The 18,234-nt window shown below is 50.5% G+C and overlaps 1 protein-coding gene across 1 annotated transcript in view; it reads left to right on the forward strand.

Moving 5' to 3' along the window:
* Positions 1–18,234, forward strand: part of TMEM132D (transmembrane protein 132D) — a 429,533-nt gene that overhangs the window by 299,611 nt on the left and 111,688 nt on the right. The window contains exon 4 of the mRNA XM_081037657.1: positions 5,909–6,092. Coding sequence (XP_080893783.1) covers positions 5,909–6,092 — 184 coding nt within the window. The remainder of the gene's footprint in view (positions 1–5,908; positions 6,093–18,234) is intronic.

The following is an 18,234-nucleotide window of genomic DNA, read 5'->3' on the forward strand; positions in this document are numbered from 1 at the left end:
GGACCCCCTCCATCACACCCCAGCAGTGGGCCCATCCTGGGAATAGGGGCTCCACCAGCCACCTTTGTCACCAGAACCAGGGAGGAAAACGCCACAATGCACAGTGGGAGGTGTCCAGGTGAGGGGTTAGAAACTGTTCGGCCAAGGAGGGGGTGGCTGTGTTTCCAGGTGGACCTCATCCTGATGCAGCCTTCCCTGCCCCCCACCACCCATGGACGGATCTGGAAAGCCCTCCTTCAGCATTCCCAGCTCAAGCCCACCCAGCATCCCCTGGCCATGGACCCAGACTGGTGGTCAGATGGGGCATGGGTGTGGTCGCAGTGTCAGCGGAGCTGACCCCGCTCTCCACCGTGAAAAGAGCAAATAGTCACTGTCTGCTGCCGTCCCCTCCCAGAGGCACGCATGCCTCCACAAGCATGCCCACCTAGGTCTGTTTAGCCACCAACCCCATCCCCACTGACCCTACTCTCAGGCTTTTACATGGAGGAGCTTGGTGCTGAAAGCAGGATGTGCAGCTAGATGAAAGAGAGGAAAGGCCCAGTTCTGCCAAGCACCCCACCTGGCTGAGAGAAGGGGTCCCTAAGGACGGTGCAGCGACCCGAGGAGCTGAGACGTGCAGCTTGTCTTTCGAGAGCATTGGCTGTGCTGCCAGCTGTCATCGCGTCCGTGGCTTTGCTCCTGGCTCTTGCAGGGCAGGGCCCAGGCTGAGAGATGCCCGCAGCGTGTGGGACGGTCCCACACGGTGGTGGATTGCTCCTTGCTCCAGCTGACACTCTCATGTTCTATAGGCATGTTTACAGGACCGTGACTTGTCTGAAAGGTTCTCACTTTCTTTTTTCGTTTTCCCCCCCCACTTCAGACATGCATAATTGGATTTGGCCTGTTGTTCCTCACTCAGTGAAGACCGTTTTGTACTAGTTATTATTGTATACAAATCAGTCTGGTCTCTGAACCCTCATCCTGATTGCAGCTTTTATTCCAGGACCTCGGCCTGCACTTGTGCTTTTTCTGTTTTCTTACCCAGCACAGTCTCAGATCAGCCCTGAAATCCAAATATATTCATTTTCAGCGGGAATAAGCATTTGTCGTTTGGTGAAGGTATTCCCAAGCATTTGCATACCGAAATAAATGCTATCTGATTGTTTTTAAAGGCTTGCTAATTTCCCACTTTTCTATGCTAAACACCAGAGAGTGGCACACTTTTTCTATAAAAGGTGAGACAGTCAATATTTTAGGCTTTGCAGGCCATTTACTTTCTGTGCTGTATATTCTCTTCTTAAACAACATTTAAAAACATAAAGACCACTTTTAGCCTGCGATCATTCGTCGTCAAGCTGTGGCTTGCATTTGGCCCTCAGCCCTGGCTGACTCCAGAAGGCACCACTCCGTGTGGCCCACCGAGCATCTCGTGGTCCCCCACACACCCTCCAGCTGCCCCCGTGCCACAATCCCTGCCCTCTGGCTGTTCCCGCCTCACGGGCTTCTGTCTTCTTCATCCTGCGGCTCCCGCCAGGCTCAGGGCATTTGTACCTGCAGGTCCTTCTCCTGGAGCTCTTCGAATTCCTACTGAGCCATCCTAGAGATCGCAGCCCAAGCCTGGCTTCCAGGGAGCCTGTCCCGTGTCCCTGACCTCCAGGGTCCTGTGAAGTAGGCTCCCACCTCTCCAGGTGCCACTTCCCACCTTTTCTTACCCTGGCCACCTTATGTTTGTTGATAAGATCACTGACTTAGCGTCCATCTTTCCCACCGGACCGTACGCTCTAGAAGCCAAAGGAGCTTCAGCCGTGTGCTGATTTATGGCACTTGCCAATGTCCACGGTGTAAACACTCCCCCCATAGTTGATTTCAAGCTACCAAAATGATGTCCCTGCACGTGGAAGAGGGAAGTATGGGCAGAAGCTGCTCAGTCTGGGCCATCACTGCATCTTAATGTTTCCATCTGTATCCCATCGCCCAGTCGTACCCAGGGAGTAACAAGAGTTCCAGAAATATTTCAGGAATGAATGAGTGAATGAATGAATGAAGAAAATAGTGGGGGGGAGCGGTGAAACAGGAAGAAATGCAGCGTGACTTGCTTCAAGCTACAATCTTTCCATTTTACTTTTCCAGAGGAAGTCTGGTTGCCAGACCTCCCAGTATTATAAGGTAGAAGTAGAGAACATGAGAAGACAAATTTATGGTGACAAAAATCTCATTATGAAGTACATACATTAAAGGGGGATCATGCATATTTTACTTCATAATGAGAGGTTTTTATTCTGAAAATGCTAATGAAAAAGTTAGAAAAAAGATGTCAGTAATGGGAAACTTTAATCCTGTGATAATGTCTAAGAAGAAATGATTTGTTTGAGTAATATCCTTATTTGAATTTTGAAAGTGAGATGTGAAGGAAGGGAGGGGAAAGGAGGACAGCGGCTCCTCCATCTGGGTGACAGCTGCTAGCCCGCGCTCCTGTCTGATGGAATTTCCCAAGTGCCATTGCGGACGGATCCTGGCTTGGTCGGGATTCCTGGGTGTGGAGCTGGCAATGCTTGACCTGGAATGATGGCCCCTCCACCCCGTCACTTGTCCCTCCTTTCTCTTCTATTGCCAGAACCTTTCACATAGCATCTGCTAATTGCTTTTGGTGTCCTCACATTAGAAGTTCCTGCAGTTTCCCAGAAGCAGACCTGAGACAAGCATTTGTGTGCAAGTGGTTTATGAAGGAAGCGTCCCAGGAGAAACCAGTGAGAGACCCGGACGGAGGGTGGGAGAGGCAGTTTCAGGAGGAGCTCCTGGGGGGTGGCTTCAGCCTAATCCCCTGGAGAGACACTGGAGTGTAAGCAGTGCCCCTGACTCGGACCCCGCTGGAGCCAAAGGAGCTGGGCTTTCAGCCTTCGGCCATCTGACCTACCTCAGTGCCACCTCCGAGGACTGTAAACTCCGAGGAACGTTCAGCTCTTTGCACGGTGGGCAGAGTGGCTCTAGAACTCGAGAAGAGCCACGTGGAAAATGTGACAGTAGATACCAATAAAACAAAAGCACTTGGAGACCAGAGGGAAGCGCATGGAAATGACAAAGGAGTGTGAGGAGACCTGGGCACAGCCCCGACCCTGTCCGGCAAACGTGCCACCAGGAGCAGTAGGCTCATCCAGATGTCCGCGGCCAGGTGTCCTGAATTGTTTGCAACGCATCGCAGACTGTTTTCCAAGGGCACAGTCATTCACTTGCTAGATTCGCCCTCTCCCTGGCTTTACTTTTGTTTCCAGAAATTTTTCTTTTAGAGCGCCATCTGGAACGACCTAAGTTGGAAATGGAGTTTCACTCGCTGCTTCCCCACCCACACCACCAGCTCACCCAGAACGCACACGGAAGGCAGTTGCCCACGTGAGCGGCTGCAGAGGGAGGTTGGATGAACAGCGTGCTTTCGAAGGGCCTACCATAATGTGTTGGTTTTCTACTCCAGAAAAAAAGCACAGATCGTCAAGAGGTATCGACATCGTGTCCAATACTTGCCCTAAACCGTCCCGGTGCCAGCGGGCCGAGGTCTGCGTGGTCCCTTATCTCCCCAGATGAATGGTGGGCTGTCATATCTAATGCACTAGTTCCCACACTCTGCTTTGATTTATAGACGCGTCATGGAACTTAAAGAGATGGCAGGAGACCCTAGAGGCAAGTGAACCACAAAGCATCTTGTTACAGGATGGGCCCAGCTTTGCTCATATGGGAAACATCCAGCATGTGGCTCTCAAGCCCCGTGTAACGTGCTGACCCGTGTTTCTGTTGGGATGACACGTTGCATTAGTCGTCTTTACTGCTAATGAGCACATCTGTCCTTGCGAGTGCTGCGGAGAGCGGTGGGGGCGTCACTCTGACCAGGAGCGGGCATTGCGCAGTCAGAGCTGCCGCCTCGCGCAGTAAGTGGCTGGGTGACTCTGAGCCGAGGTTCTCGTCCATAAACTGGGAGGAAATGACTGTCAGTTATGGGGCTGCTGGGAGGATGACACAGTGAAGACATGAAGAGCCCTTGAGTCAGTGCTGGGCATGTTGAAAATACTCAGTGAAGGTGGGAGTCGTTCCATCACGCTGGGAAGGAGGCACGACAACCCCAAAGGAAGACTTGTCTCTTTCTTCTGAAAACGATGCCCGTTTTTGGCCCCGGGAGTGCGGAGGTGGTCTGACAAAGCCTCCGGGTCAGTCTTCTTTCTTGGCCTGGAGGGCAGGTCACTGTCTGTACCTGCGCTGACCCGAGCCCTGATTCCTGAAAAGACGTCTCCTTTCCCTTTAGTGTCGGGAAAACTCGGGCTGTCACTGTGGGCAACAGCTGTGCCTGTGTCTGTTTAAGTGAAACCCTTCCTACTGAGAAAGGCTTAGATCCTGAATCAGATGCCCCATCGGGCCCATGTGGGGGGAGTTACTGTGGATGAGAGCTCTGCAGTCCAGTTCCTGTACGTTCCAAATGCAAAACGAGCCTGCCTTCTAACCCCCGGTCCCAAGCTTCCTGTGGAAAGGCTAGGCAGAGGCTCCAAAGAGACAACAATAGCACACAGCTTAGGAAAGGAAAGCTCAGAGAGGGGATAAGTCACCGGGGCTGACGCGATTTGTTCCCAGTTCTCTCCACATGCTTCTCACACAGTTAGACTTCTTTCTCTTAGAAGCCCAGGGTGCGCGATTCTGGCAAGGCCTAGAAACCAGGCGCCATCTTCCCCAAGCATCGCTCAGAGGTCCGTGGGAGCGAGTCCTGCTCCGTGTCAGGGATGGCAGCTGCAGCGGGAGGTGAGCCTCTGGAACTGGGCTCACTCCCCCCGCGCTTCTCGCCTTGTCTCTGTCCCTTGCCCCCTCCCTCCCTCCTTTCATTAGAGTCCCCCCTCATATGCCAGGGCTCCATCTCATCCCTTCCTTTGAGAAGTAAGCTTCCCGGAAGCCCCATCATTATCTCTGAGCGTCTCAGTGATTGGATGCAGGATTTGGATGGCGTGAAGATGTTTCAGTAACTTTGCTGTATCTAAGTGGCCAAACTCCATTCTCCTGAGTGTCCGTGGTCAGTGATCCTTTTGTAATTAGTGAAATTCAGATCTCTAGAGACGGAGCCGATGGCTGGCATTGCTTTGACCTTGGAGGCTTAGAAAGCACCTCCTTAGCTGCTCCTCAGGTCGTTCTCATCTGCAGGGTCTTCAGCCCCCACAGGGAGTGGCTGGCACCACACCTGCTTTCTTTCCACCTGCCACTGGGGCAGCAGACGTTTTATAAAAGCTGGGAAGAGGCAGAAGGCGTGGCCTGTTCATTAAACTAACATAATAGCTGCCAAATTCACCCCAAAATTTACCCTGTCCTGGGTTCCTGTCCAGATATGTGTTTGTAGGAAAAGCCAAAATGTCACAAACTAATAATTGTCATAGTTTACCCCTGTCCCCAAGTGACACCTGGCTGCTTCTCTGCGTCCTCAGCCTGGAGCCTGCAGCCCCGTGTCCTGTTCAGCCTCACCTCTGACCTCTGCAGGCTTCTGGGCACCAAAGCCACATCACCCTCCGACACCCTTAGATTCCCGTGCCGCTGACTGGAGGGGACTTGGCTTTGGAAAAGCCAGTATCAGCAGCATGTGGATTGCTGCGAGTGAGGGAAAGAGTCCGAGGTGGGGAGCGGGGAAGGAAGTGTTTACAAAGTGTGGTCACCATTTCCCCATAATCACCTGCAAACACCTGCCCCAGGGATGGGGGAGCCCACCCTGCAGCTCACAGCGCAGGAGGTAGGGAGCGGGAGCGAAGGAGTCTCGGGCCAGGTGAACACCGTGAACCACAGCCAAGGCCGTTCGTTGGGGAATTGCGTCTCTGAGATGCTCTGAGACCCCTGGGTCACAGCCACGTACTGCCCTCGCCCGCCAAGTGTGCCCGCACCCAGCCCTCAACGTTGTCTCCTTCCTCCTCTCCAGTGCCAGCGGTGTCTCCGATGAGGTCATGCAGATCGACGTGGAAATCCAAGAGCCCAGCGACCCGCCCGCCACCCAGCTGGTCACGTGGCAGGTGGAATACCCGGGAGGTGTCGTATCGGACTTGGGCGTCTCCAAGATCTACGTGAGCCAGAAGGACCTGATCGGCGTCATACCGCTGGCCATGGTGAGTGTCCCTGCCTTGGTCTGTGCACGTGGAACTCGGGGACAGGGCAGGCTGGCAGCATGACCCAGGTGTGGTGGGGGGAGGCGTCACTGAGCCGGGGGCTGCTGACCCGCGAGTCTGCCGCACACAGACTGCAGGTATTTTCAGTATAGTGCTCAGAAAACAAGCCACCCCGGGTGTTAGACTTCAGTCTTCCGTTCTGTGACAAGTGTCCATGACGCAATAAGTGTGTTCGTACCTCGCAGTGCAGGCTGTTTGGGGATTGCAAACTCATCCACCAAGCGTGAGTGAGACGCGGTGGCAGGTGACTGTCACACGCCTGCCAGTCCAGAGGCCCAGCCGGTGTTTGCCGTGCGGCAAACCAGGCCACTCTCTGCATCCTTACCACCTCCTCTTTTTCCAAGGGAAGCCATACAATGTGGTTTTCATGCGAAATGTCGACTTGTTCGTGTTGGGATCAATTTTTCCAAAACAGCACCATGTAGGGAAGAGTTAAGTGTATTGCATTCATTGCTCATGTGTTTACACCTTGTCATCTGGAAGGTTTAAACCGTAAGTCCGTCTGTGTGTTTGTGGGACAGAGATGGGCTTTCGTCCCTGAAAGGACCAGCCGCCTGGTTTCTGTGTGACACGATACACGGCCTGTGGGAAGGCCAGCCACCCCTGTTCACCTGAGGGTGACACGCGACACCCTGTCATGCCCTGCCTTCCCCAGGACGCTTTGGGGTTCCCTGCAAGGGAACCGTATATTTTTCATGTGAATTTTCACAGCACAGATGCTTGGACATGTTTGTCTGCCGCAGTAATTGGAGCTTTCTGTTACAAAAGTGCTTTTACTGTCAGAGTGCAGTGTGGGGTGACCTCTTGGCTGACTGCCTGGCGTCTCCCCCTCACCACCTATTAGAAAACGTTGAGAAGTGTGATGATTTGGGGGTGAGCAAACCCCGGGAATCACTGTTTCAGTGAAGGTGACATGGAGAGTTGCCTAGTGGCAAGCTGGCGGAGGTGTGCTCACCAGGAAAGGTGAGGTCTTTGGCTGCCTCGAGACAAGGGCTCTTCTTAACTGTGCCTTTGATGTTAAGGCACCGAGCCTCCCCTGGGGCACTGTTTCATGTGACCCATGTAGCCCTCCTTTGTTTAGGCTACCAGTGGTTCTGTTACTGGGGATGGCAGGACTGTTTGTCTGGAATACGGAATGATTTGAATTTGCTGATGAGCTTTAGTAAACCTCTGAGCAGCTCCGGTGGCTTTGCTTATTACAGGCCCGGCTGCTGCACTCAGCATTTCTCCTGCCTGGAAGGTCCCCGACTCCTGTCACCTACTCCAAAGCCCTTGTCCTTCACACCCCACACGAACCCCCCCTCCCACCAGAGCCCCTCCCTCGGTCCTCCCCGGCCTCTGAAACATGGAATGCTCAAAGATTGTTTAATGGCAGAGCTAGAAAGAGTCTCAGCTACGACCTGGAGACCCTGTTATCAGTTAGGAATTGCATTTGGCTGAAAGCAGGAGAGCTCCTCGCCCACCCTCTCCAGCCAGTCGTGACGCCAACACAGTGGGTTTCCTCTTGCATGGAAAGGGCCTCCTCAGGTTCGTGGTCCAGGCCGGTAGTGGCCCTGTGCCATCTGAGACTGGGCTCCATCTTTATTTCTGCTTCAGCAGCTGAGGCCATGGATTCCATCCCCATGGTCACCTCATGGCCCAAGGTGGCTGCTGGAATGCCAGCCAGCACATCCGTGTTCTGCACACCAGGAAAGTAAGAAGGGCACAGGACAACCAGGGTCCGTTGCTTTCCCCTCTCAAGAAGGCTTCACAAGAATCCAACGTCATATTTCCGGTTGCAGCCAATAGGCAAGAACTGAGTTCTATGTCCGTACCTAGCTGGACGGGAGGCTGGGGAGTCTCCTTTTCAGCGTGACTCATTGCTCAGATTCTGTTACAGGGAAAAAAGAGGAGATCGGGTGTTGCAAGGCAGTGAGCGGTGTTTGCTGAAAGTCTCCTTCATTTCCACAAGAGGAAACTGAGGCTCAGAGGTCACTCCTCTTACTCCCCGAGGCTCTCCACTCTGTGATGGTTTTTATGAGCCTCCTAGGAGGCAAACCAACATAACTAAATTCTAGTCTCCACTTGGTAGCTGACAGGTTGTTGTGAGGATAACATGACCTCAGGAGGACTGCCCAGTGTGGAGCAAATGTGCAACCAATGCCAGCTGTCATTGTCACCACTAATTACTGAATGCGAGGTGTGAACAATAGCCTGGCGACAAAGTTGTCAGCTGTTTCAGGAGCGGGATGGGGCCCTGGCCCCCATATTTCACGACACAGGAAGAGTGCTGGGCGCTGTGTAGGTGCCCACTGGTTTCTGAGCCGAATGGATTGGACTGAGTGAGACGTTGGTGGCCTGATGAGTTTCCAGTCGTACTTTCCAAGCATCTTCCCCTGGAGCTAAGAGTGACGTCTCCCGAGCCTGGTCCCTAGTCTTTCCTGTCAGGACTGTTCTGAGTCCCCTTTGCAGAGAAAGCGGCTTCATCTCACTGTTGACTTGACTGGTCAGAGCCCTTGTGCTACTGTAGGGGAGGTGCCGTCCTTCATCAAACAGACCTTTGGCCGTTTTATTTCATTTTCACTTGTGGTTTTTTTCCCCATTATACGTTCATTGAGAGAAATTTGAAAGGACTCATATCCATGCATCTATTTATTTATTCACTACGTCACAAACTTGCAATATTAGAGAAACAGAAGGAAAGCCGGCTCACGGGACCCTGAAGTGTGAGGAGAGGGTGACGTGAGTGAGGTCGGGGTGCCACGGGGGCTTGTAAGCGCGTGTGAAGACGCGATCTCTAACTGTGATGGGAGCCCCCAGAAGGCTTTCTCGGGGCTCACGTGGACTGATGCGGGTTTGCAACAGAGCGCTCTGGCTGTGTGTGGAGCACAGATTTGGGAGGGCAAGGGGCCAGCAGAGACGGATGGGACGGGGCTCTGGCGGCTGTGAAATGACATCACCTGATGGCGCTGCTAACCTTCCTGTGAATGTGAGCGGCCGGGAGCTTGTCTGGAGGCCCCAGGGCGTCAGGACACAGCCCCCTTCTCTGCTCTTGCTGAGTGATCCCAAAGATACCGACCTCCTCCCCACACCCCAGATTAATAACCACCACGTCCACGAGGCAGCTGGGAGGAGTGGGCCGTGGGGCCGGTGGGGGGGGCAGCCGCCTGTGCGTGGACGTCAGGACACATCCCTGGTCCCCCCCATCAGCTTGTGGACTCAGCCGAGTGACCATCCCTGGCTGCAAAGGAGGGGAGAGAGTGAGCTTTTTCAGGAGGCCGTGTGTGCAGCTGAGAATACATTACGGTGGAAGGAGGGAGGGTTGCATATGGGAACGCCACCCAGGGGACTTCGGTAATAGCAGTGGAGGAATAGACAGCAGGGACATTTTAGGAAGCATTTAGTGGCTTGATGACAGGACTTTCCAGTGCATCGGATGGAGGTGTGAAGGGAAGATGGGGAGAAACGATGAGTCCCAGCTTGAGGCCCAACCAAAACGTTCCCCATTTACCTCCAAGATACCACCAGACAAGCATAAAATGTTTAAGGCATTTTCTATTATAAAACAGCCTATAGTTTATATTTTTGCACAAGAATCTGTGCACACATCTCTGATGATTCCCTGAGATAAACTTTCAGAAATAAATTTGAGTCCAATGATGTGAATCAAAGGACATGCAGTAATGTAATATTTTTTGATAACGGTCGCCAAACCACCTTCCTAAAGTTTAACCAATTTGCAGTTCCACCCGCTGTGTATAATAACCCCATTTCCCTGCAACTTTACCAAGAATATTAGTTTAAAAATAGACTATTAAGCAAAAGTTATATTTCTGTGTTGCCTTAATTCGCCCATTTTTGGTTCCATTATTTTTATTTTTTATTTCTTAAACATTTGTTCTTAGCCCATTTTCTTTTCCTACTGAGAATTCAACTTCTTATTACTTTGTCATATAAAAATCTTTTTTTTTATTGTGGTGAAAAGCATATAACATGAAATTGACCATCTTGACCGCGTTTAGCTGTTAGGCCATTAGTGTTAAATGCGTTCACACTGCCATCCAGAACTTTCTCATCTGCCAGGAGCTCTGTACCCCCTCCCAACACTAACTTCCCCTCCCCTCCCCCCCAGCCCTTGGAAGCCACCTCCTACTTTCTGTTTTTCTGTATTCGAGGTACTCCCTTTTGAGAGACACTTCGCAAGTATTCCTGCCTGCTTATCGTTCACCTTCTAATCACCCAGAGCCTACATTTCAGCACACAAAAAAGTATTGGGACATCTGTCTAATGTTTATGTGGTCGAACCCACTCATCTTGCCCATGATGGAAATCCCTCCTCTCCCCGAATTATGACCAAGAGGGAAAAGCATACCTACTTTATTGGTTCCTCTGAATCTCCAAACACTGAGATGCCTGCACCCAGGACACTTGAATAGGAACTACTGTTGTCAGGAAATCATGACAAAGTCAATGTACTTGTGACACCTTATACTATCATTGAGCGTTTGAGATCAATTTGGGGTGAGGCTCACAGCCCCTCCATTCTTTGTGTAACATGTAATCCCATCTTCAGGAAAGCTTTGAAATGAGATGCAGTTAAGCACTTACAATCAAAGCTCATTTTCCAAAAGACTTTTTCTTCCTCAATATTTTGCATAGTTTTTTCCTGAAGTCGATGGCCTTAAGAGCTTTATTTAAAATCCATTCATGTATTTCTGTGAGCTTTGTTACGTTATTTTTCCTGTTCATGAAACAGCGATGCCTTATTATCTTATAGATCTGGATACAGAGGATACCAAAATATGAATACACATTTAAGAAAGGAGAAGTGTATTAAATTGTCATCTTCAATAGATACCGATAACAATAAATGAATACAAGTCATGTTTGACTTCTGCAATTACAAGAGGTGCTCAAAGTGGTTACCATTAGTATCCAGACACCTCTGATGACAGCGAATTACTGCTTTAGCAACACTGACCGAAGTGTTAACATTGCTCAAAATGTATATGCACTTTTTTGGCACCCCAGGTATATTTTTGTCCTTAGGAGAAAAATCAGAGGAAGGGCCATTAACTGTGCATTAACGTTAATCTTACCCATGCATATCTGTGGCTGTATGTCAGCGTTGGATTCTGGAAAGCCGTGTTTGCATTTCTTAGTTGGAACACATCTTTCTGCAGGCAGGGCGGCCCCCATGTCTCAGAGTTCTTCAACATCTTTCTCTCCTCACCACCTCCTGAGTTTTGGCTAAAACAAGGGTTGTGAGCTTCCGCTGGATTCAGAGGTAATGGTGGAGACATTTACCAATTTGCATGCCATGCCCCTCGTCCATGAGACACAGCACCATGGCTCTTCATTTGAAAAGAAAACACACGTGTTCACTTCTGTTGGGTAGCGTGCGTCCTGGCGTTGGAGCTGCGGCTGCTGCTCGGGGATGGTGGGAACACCCCTTCCTCCACACTAGGCTCCTGATGACGCTCCCCTTTCACTTTGCATTTCCATCTTGACGACTAAGGTTTCATTACTAGAATGGAGCTGGGATTTCCGATAAAACTTAATCCGGAGCTACAACCAGGGTAGACAGTGTGTGGACCGCCCGTGAAAATAACCAGACAACTCTCGCCCTCACGTGACTTCGTGGAGGTGATGTTCTGTGGTATTCACGAGAACGTAAAAAGGCAGGCGTGTGTGCTGGAGCAGACCCGTCTGGGTCTCCATGACCCAGACGACCTCCCGGGGGCGCCTCACAGTTCAGGCTCCACCAGACCCTTCACTTGACCGGACACCAGGTTCTTCCCTTATGTGATTCTTGGGGTGACAAGAACGTAATCATTCAATAACCTCTTCCCTCCTTCTCTCATTTGCATCTTCTTAAATCTTACTGCTCAAGGTTCTCCTAAATCTATGACTCAGTAGAATATTCCATTTCTGTAAACCCAGCAGACGAAACGCTCCCATCTTTTTATAACCATATGATTTGCTCTTGAAAAGCTTCTGATGAAATACATTTTAAATAAGCTTTCCGGAACCTGATGCATTTCTCTCCTTCAGTAAAATGAACTTCCCTTTCACCAGCCACGCCCTGCCCTGGGCTTCAGCGCCCCCAGGCCTTACTCTCCTGGCTACCCCCCAGCATGTGTTCTCTCCTCCCATCAAACCATGTCCTCTTCGCATCTGAATACCCCTCAGCAGGCACGGTGGCAGTCCAGAGGACAGTGTCACCCACTGCGTACCCGTGGGTCTGCAGAAGTGGGCTAACACTGGGACGTTGGCCTGCCATCCGTTTGGAGTTAGCACCTGCTGCCATCAGAGCTTTAGAAAATGCCCCCACCTTTCCTGGATTCCATAATGAAGTGTTATTTTTGGCCAAAAAAGCCAATTCTTGCCTCTTTGTGATTGGACTTTTCATGGCCTTCTTTTCCTGTGTCAGCCCGCTAATTAACACGCCAGATCCCCGCTGTTGTTTTCTGACTTTCTGAAAAGTCAGTCCCACTGCCTAGCACAGCCCTGCTATCATTTCTACGCTGTGTCCGCCAAGCACAAATGGAGATGCCCGGCAGCCCTGGAGAAAAACCTCTTCTCCGAGGAGGTGTGCTGTCCTTTGTGTGTCTGTTGCGTAGGCACGGCCTCCCCACACAGCACCCCACTAACTCCCCAAAGCCGCTCACTGTGCACTGGGCACGGCTGCCTCGACCGCCTCTGTGTAGTAGCTCGTTTCATCCCCACACGGACCCAGTGAAGCTGCCGCACTCTTCTCCCCATTTAACAGATGGATGCAGGTGCACTGGGTTTGAAGAATGGCCCCAGGCGGCCCAGCTGCGAAGCCGAGCTGGAATTACACGCTGGATGGATGGGTTCCACCGTGTGCGCCCACGACCCGTCCTCTCGCCTGTGGGAACAGTGTAGCTGTTGATCGGCTCAGTGTGCACGGAGATCTGTGCAGATGTAAGTGCAGAGAGGCACACTCATAAAAACAGGAAATTGAGAAGTCGCGCTGAAATGGGAAAAGTCATCTGAAAATGAATTATTTATGACGCACAAAGCCACAGCCTTTTCTTTTCCACCGACTCGACCGCCTTTGATGCTCCCTAATGAGCCGTCCTCTCCAGAGGTGATTTATAATGAGATGGGGATTTATAATGAAGCTCCGTGCTTTTGAAGGTACGTCGTACCTGACAAATCATCGCTATTGTTGTTTGTCGTGGGGTCATTACAGCCCCAGCTACTATCCAGCCAGTGGCTGTCAGTGAGCAAAGGCTCACGATGTAACTCATTTTGGAGGCACCAAAGAAAGGGGCTGCTTTCGGGAAGCCCTGCGCTCCCCCTGTGTGCAGGCGCTCTGTGCTGTGTGGGGAGGATCTGGCAGAGCTCACCTCTCACCCAGGGGAGGCAGCTGGTAAATGTGCTTGGAGGGAAATGAGGCGGGTGTTGCGATGGAGAAAGACGCTGAGGTGAGCTACTCGTGTGATCCAGGTGGGAAGGGGTGAGACCTTGCATTTGGCTGATGACGGTGACCTGAAGACACACGGAAGGGGTCGGGTGTGTTTCCTGAGCGCGGCCATGAGAACCTGCCCACAGGCCACACAGCGTGGGCTTGAGTGGGAGCGGTCACGTGTGGGGCAAATAGGCAGTGCTGTCCACTAGAACCTCCTGAGTCGAGACGGATGTTACGTTATCACAACCATCCACCGTGTCAGCCACAGTCACATGTGGTTGTTGGGCGCTGGCCGTGTGGAGAGTGTCACTGAGGACCTGAATTTCTATGTAGTTTAATTCATCTAACTTAAAAGCCAAATGGGAGAGCAGCTATCAGATTACACAGTACCACTCTCACGTTCTGACTTGGGAAACCCAAGGGCAGTCGTGCTGTTTCCTGAGCGCATGGTCGCTCATCCTCCAGGTGCCCTGCACCCCACTGTGTCCCCTGGGAGCCTTGCCTGCCTGGATGGCCTCAGACAGCTGCCTTGTCCCCTGGATTCTGGATGGGTTCTGTCAACGGAAGGTAAGGGAAGAAGATCAGACAGAGGGTGAAGAGAAAGGTCGGCTTTCAGTCCCCTCGTTCCTTCGTCAAGAGTGTCACAGGCTGTCAACGGCCGTGGTGCGCTGTTGCTGTCAGAAGGGCCAGCCCCTGTCAGTCCCCGCTGTCACTAAGGCACACAGCGATGCCAGCTGCGGTGTTTGTGTTGCAGACACGAGCTCGTGTCTGTCTCATCCCCAGCCGTTTCGTGTCGAGGTGAAAGTGCCCACGTGTACCCTGGTGGCGGGTCATGTGCTTCCTGCCCGGAACGCAGCTGTCAGAGTCGTACTGTTTTATTATGAACTCTTGGCTTTTATTTCTTTCTCCTTTGTAATTCAGTTAAGACGTTATATTGATTTTTTTAAGCATGTGTGTTGGTAGATTATTTTCATTATGGTTCTTATTTCAGGATAATAAAGTCAGCCCTCCTTAATTTGTTATATCCATCTTTGTTCTATAAAAGGAACATTAGCTCCAATCGGGCTGCAAACAGTGGGATTGGCACATGTTTTCTGGGAAGGCCCAGGTAGTAAATATTTTCAGTCCTGCTGGCCATGCCGTCTCCATGGTAACAGTTCCACCTCGTCCTGTAACCCAGAGCAGTGGTGACAGGTAAGCCGAGGGCGTGGCCGAGCGCCAACAGAGCTGTTTACCGACACTGAAATCTGAATTTCGTATCATTTATGCATAGTGTGCTTCTTTTGGTGTTTTTTCGACCGTTGATGAATATAAAGACCGTTCTTAGTCGCAGCCTGTACCATCGCTGCAGCTCGTGGACCGTGTTTGCCGTCCCGTCTCGGGAGACAGAGCCTCTTGTATGTTTGGTGCAGGTTCTCCTGGAGGCTGAGAGCAGCTCTCCGCCCTGGTCCAGTCGTGACGTAGAGCTCGAGCTCCTTGAATGAAGGCGTCCCTAAAAATAAAAACAATTTATTAAAGTAATGTTTTTTGAGAAAAGTATTGTGCAGGGAACAGCGATGCATGTCCCACTCCCTGGAAAGTTTCCACCAGATTCAGGGGAACCGGAGCGGGGGTTTGGATCCTGCCGTCTTCCTCACTCCCTCGTGCTGTCACACTCAGGTGTCAGAGCTCCGCCTTGTGCTGGCAAGTCCCGGTCCCCAGCGACCCCTCCTGACGGTGTGACATTTAAGGTGGTCTTGTCAGAGCGCTGGGAGACACCCTTGCTGCCCCGCGCCACTCACCACGTTTGTTCTTCCTAAATGTGCCTCAGCACCCTTCACACTCTTCCTGTTTGCTGATGTCCACCAGACTGTATCAAAGTCTGGTGGCTGTCCAGGTGCCAGTAACCTTTCTGTGAACCCCATTATCAGAGAGCCGGAGGTGGCCCAGGAAGGAGACGTGGAAACTGATTTAAGAGCCTGTTTGCAGCTAACTGCCAGGGTGGACGTGCTCGCAGACAACACGTCCTTGCGTGTTGAATTATTTTGTAATGGCTAGTTCACTCCACAACCTCCGAAATCTTGGCAGCAACTTTCGGCAGTTGAGAACACCTCTTAGGGACGCATGGAGGATATGTAGGCATTTCGGACACTTACCAACTGTCAAGCTCACCACTGTCTCTTGTATCTCTGAAGCTTGTTATATTTCTCACAAGAAAGACCTTCTAAACCCAAAGTCAACATTTTGTAAAACCTCAAGAACTGCGTCATTTTGAGGTGCCATCAGCTCCAGCTGGTGCATATGTCAGGGTCAGTTAGAGTGTGCCGTCCCATCACACGTGAACAAGATCATGGTCATAAAAGCTGACATCAGAAAGGCCTTCCCTGACCAGCCTACGCAAAGAGCTGTTCTCTCACTCTGTATCCCCTTATGGTCACTCACTTTTTCTCCCCGGGATTTCTTGAAACCTAACATAGCAAGTACTGATTTTGTCCAGCCTACAATCACCCCGGGAATGGGGGCTTTCCCTGTAGGTTCCATGCGGTGTCTGGAGCGCTAAGATCGGTGTCTGGCTCTTACTAGAAACTCCATCAACAAGGTGTTCATATAAAATGAATGACATGGAGCTGAATTCCCACCATGGCCCGAGCGTTGTAGCTGTGGGCCTGGGACAACTTAAATAACTCTCTGCACCTCAGTCTTCTAATCTGTAAAATGGGGATAATGATGGCATTTTTTTTTCCACTTCATAAGGTGATGTGATGAGTCAGAGCAATACATTGGCACAGGGCCTGGTGTTTGGTGGCAGCGCAATAAATACTCTTGCTGCTACTTGTATACTGGTAACAAGAAAGATGTTATGTTTGGGGATATTAGTACCAGAAATTGAAGTAGATATTGTGCCCCCCCAACACACACACACACATTCTTCTACAAGTTTTCAGCGAAATTAAGGACGAAGTAAACTTTGAATGTCCTATAGGAATAAAGACTCAATCACCTGCACTATTTAACTAGGCAGGAATAACAGCTAGGTCGTGTCTGAGGAGCCTAGCTGACCTGTTATTAGGCAGGCACAAAATGACAACAATGAATCTGTCTGGATATTTTTAATTAAGTCATACTGGTTTATTCAGAAATCAGAATTTGCTAGCTCATTGTATAAGCTTGGATTCACTTGGCTACGTGAACTGGAGACCCCTGAATACAATGGCTTTAACAACAGTGGGAGTTTATCTCTTTCTCACATGGAAGAAGTCTCGACTTGGCTCTCTGGGACAGACATGGTGGCTTCCTGCTCGCCGGGACCCAGGATCCACCTGGGTCTGTCTTTCTACCACGGGCCTCTATTCTCAAACTCACCTCATGATCCAGAATGACTGGATCGTTGGCTTCAGCCATGACCTCCGAGTTGCAGGTTGAAAGAGGAAGGGGGGAAAGGCACAAAAAAGTCACATAATAGCAGATTCAGGTCCCTGGGAGGAGCCTCTGTGGGAATCTCTCCAGTACTTCTGCTTACATCTCATTGGGCACAGAAGTCACATAGTCACACCTGAGAATGCTGGGAGTGCGGTCTCAGGGCCAAGAGCAACAGCTCCTGAGGAGGGCTGCTTCGCTGTATGAGTCCAGGGACGTGCGATATGGCAAGTCTATTTTATTTACAACACAAGTCTTAAAACCTTCAACAACAAGAACAACAAAAATGTCCTCTAGAAAAGGTACGTGAAAAATCAAACTAGCAGGCATGTGAAGAAAGAACCGACACCCTGCCTTTTGTTAGGAAAACACACCTGCGCACAGAAGGAAACAAATGACCCCTCATCTCCAGGATCTCACTAATGGCACCGTGGTCCTTAATGAACCCCAAATGTAGGTCCTGCAGTGAGCTCATCGATGAACACTAAACTGTGTGGTGATACTAAGAGCTGACGATTGAGCTTCAGCCAAGATGTAAAGCTATTTCAATGTATTTATTTATAACCTGTGAACTTCGCATCAACAGTGATTTTAACAAACACGTTACAGAAGTAAACTGACAATCTTAAGCTCAAGTCCAAACTACCGCTAATCGTACTTTCCTAAGGAGTCGGCCCTCTTCTTCAGAGACTGTGTAATTTCCTTTCTTTGGCTCACCGGTAGCGATTCTTAGGTTTGGTAAGTCATCTAGTGCGAGGTATTTTTCGTGCGTTGGTGTCTCTGTTTGAAAAATGTGCTTTGTGTTAATCCCCCTAGAGTCGTAGCAAGTGGATGTGTGTCCGTTCCTCTCTAGTGAAATGATGGCGTGTGTCAGAGAATATCATGACTAGACCAGAAAAGATGGAAAGCTTGCTATTTATGCTGCTGTGATTGTAAAAACATAAGCAACGTAAATAGTTATAGGAAGCGGGGACTGTTTTATGCTTTGTAGAAAGAGGTGGCTGTGTCATGAAACAACAGATTGACTGGTAGGATTTTTTTAAATTGCTACCTCTGTAGGAATGTGGTAGTTACAGTTCAAAGTGACTTTTTTACAGACCTTGTTTTTCCTAAACCTGTCAGCACCAAACTGGGGAAGGGTGTAGCTCAGCTGCTCTGTGCGCTCCCTGCACTTCTGTTTCCCTGACAGTTTTTAGCTGGAGATGATTAGCCCTTATGAATGTATAGTTATATGCAAGTATAATATGACAACATGTGGAAAAGCAGTGC

The sequence above is a fragment of the Rhinolophus hipposideros genome (assembly GCF_964194185.1).
Source record: "Rhinolophus hipposideros genome assembly, chromosome: 24".
NCBI lineage: Eukaryota > Metazoa > Chordata > Mammalia > Chiroptera > Rhinolophidae > Rhinolophus > Rhinolophus hipposideros.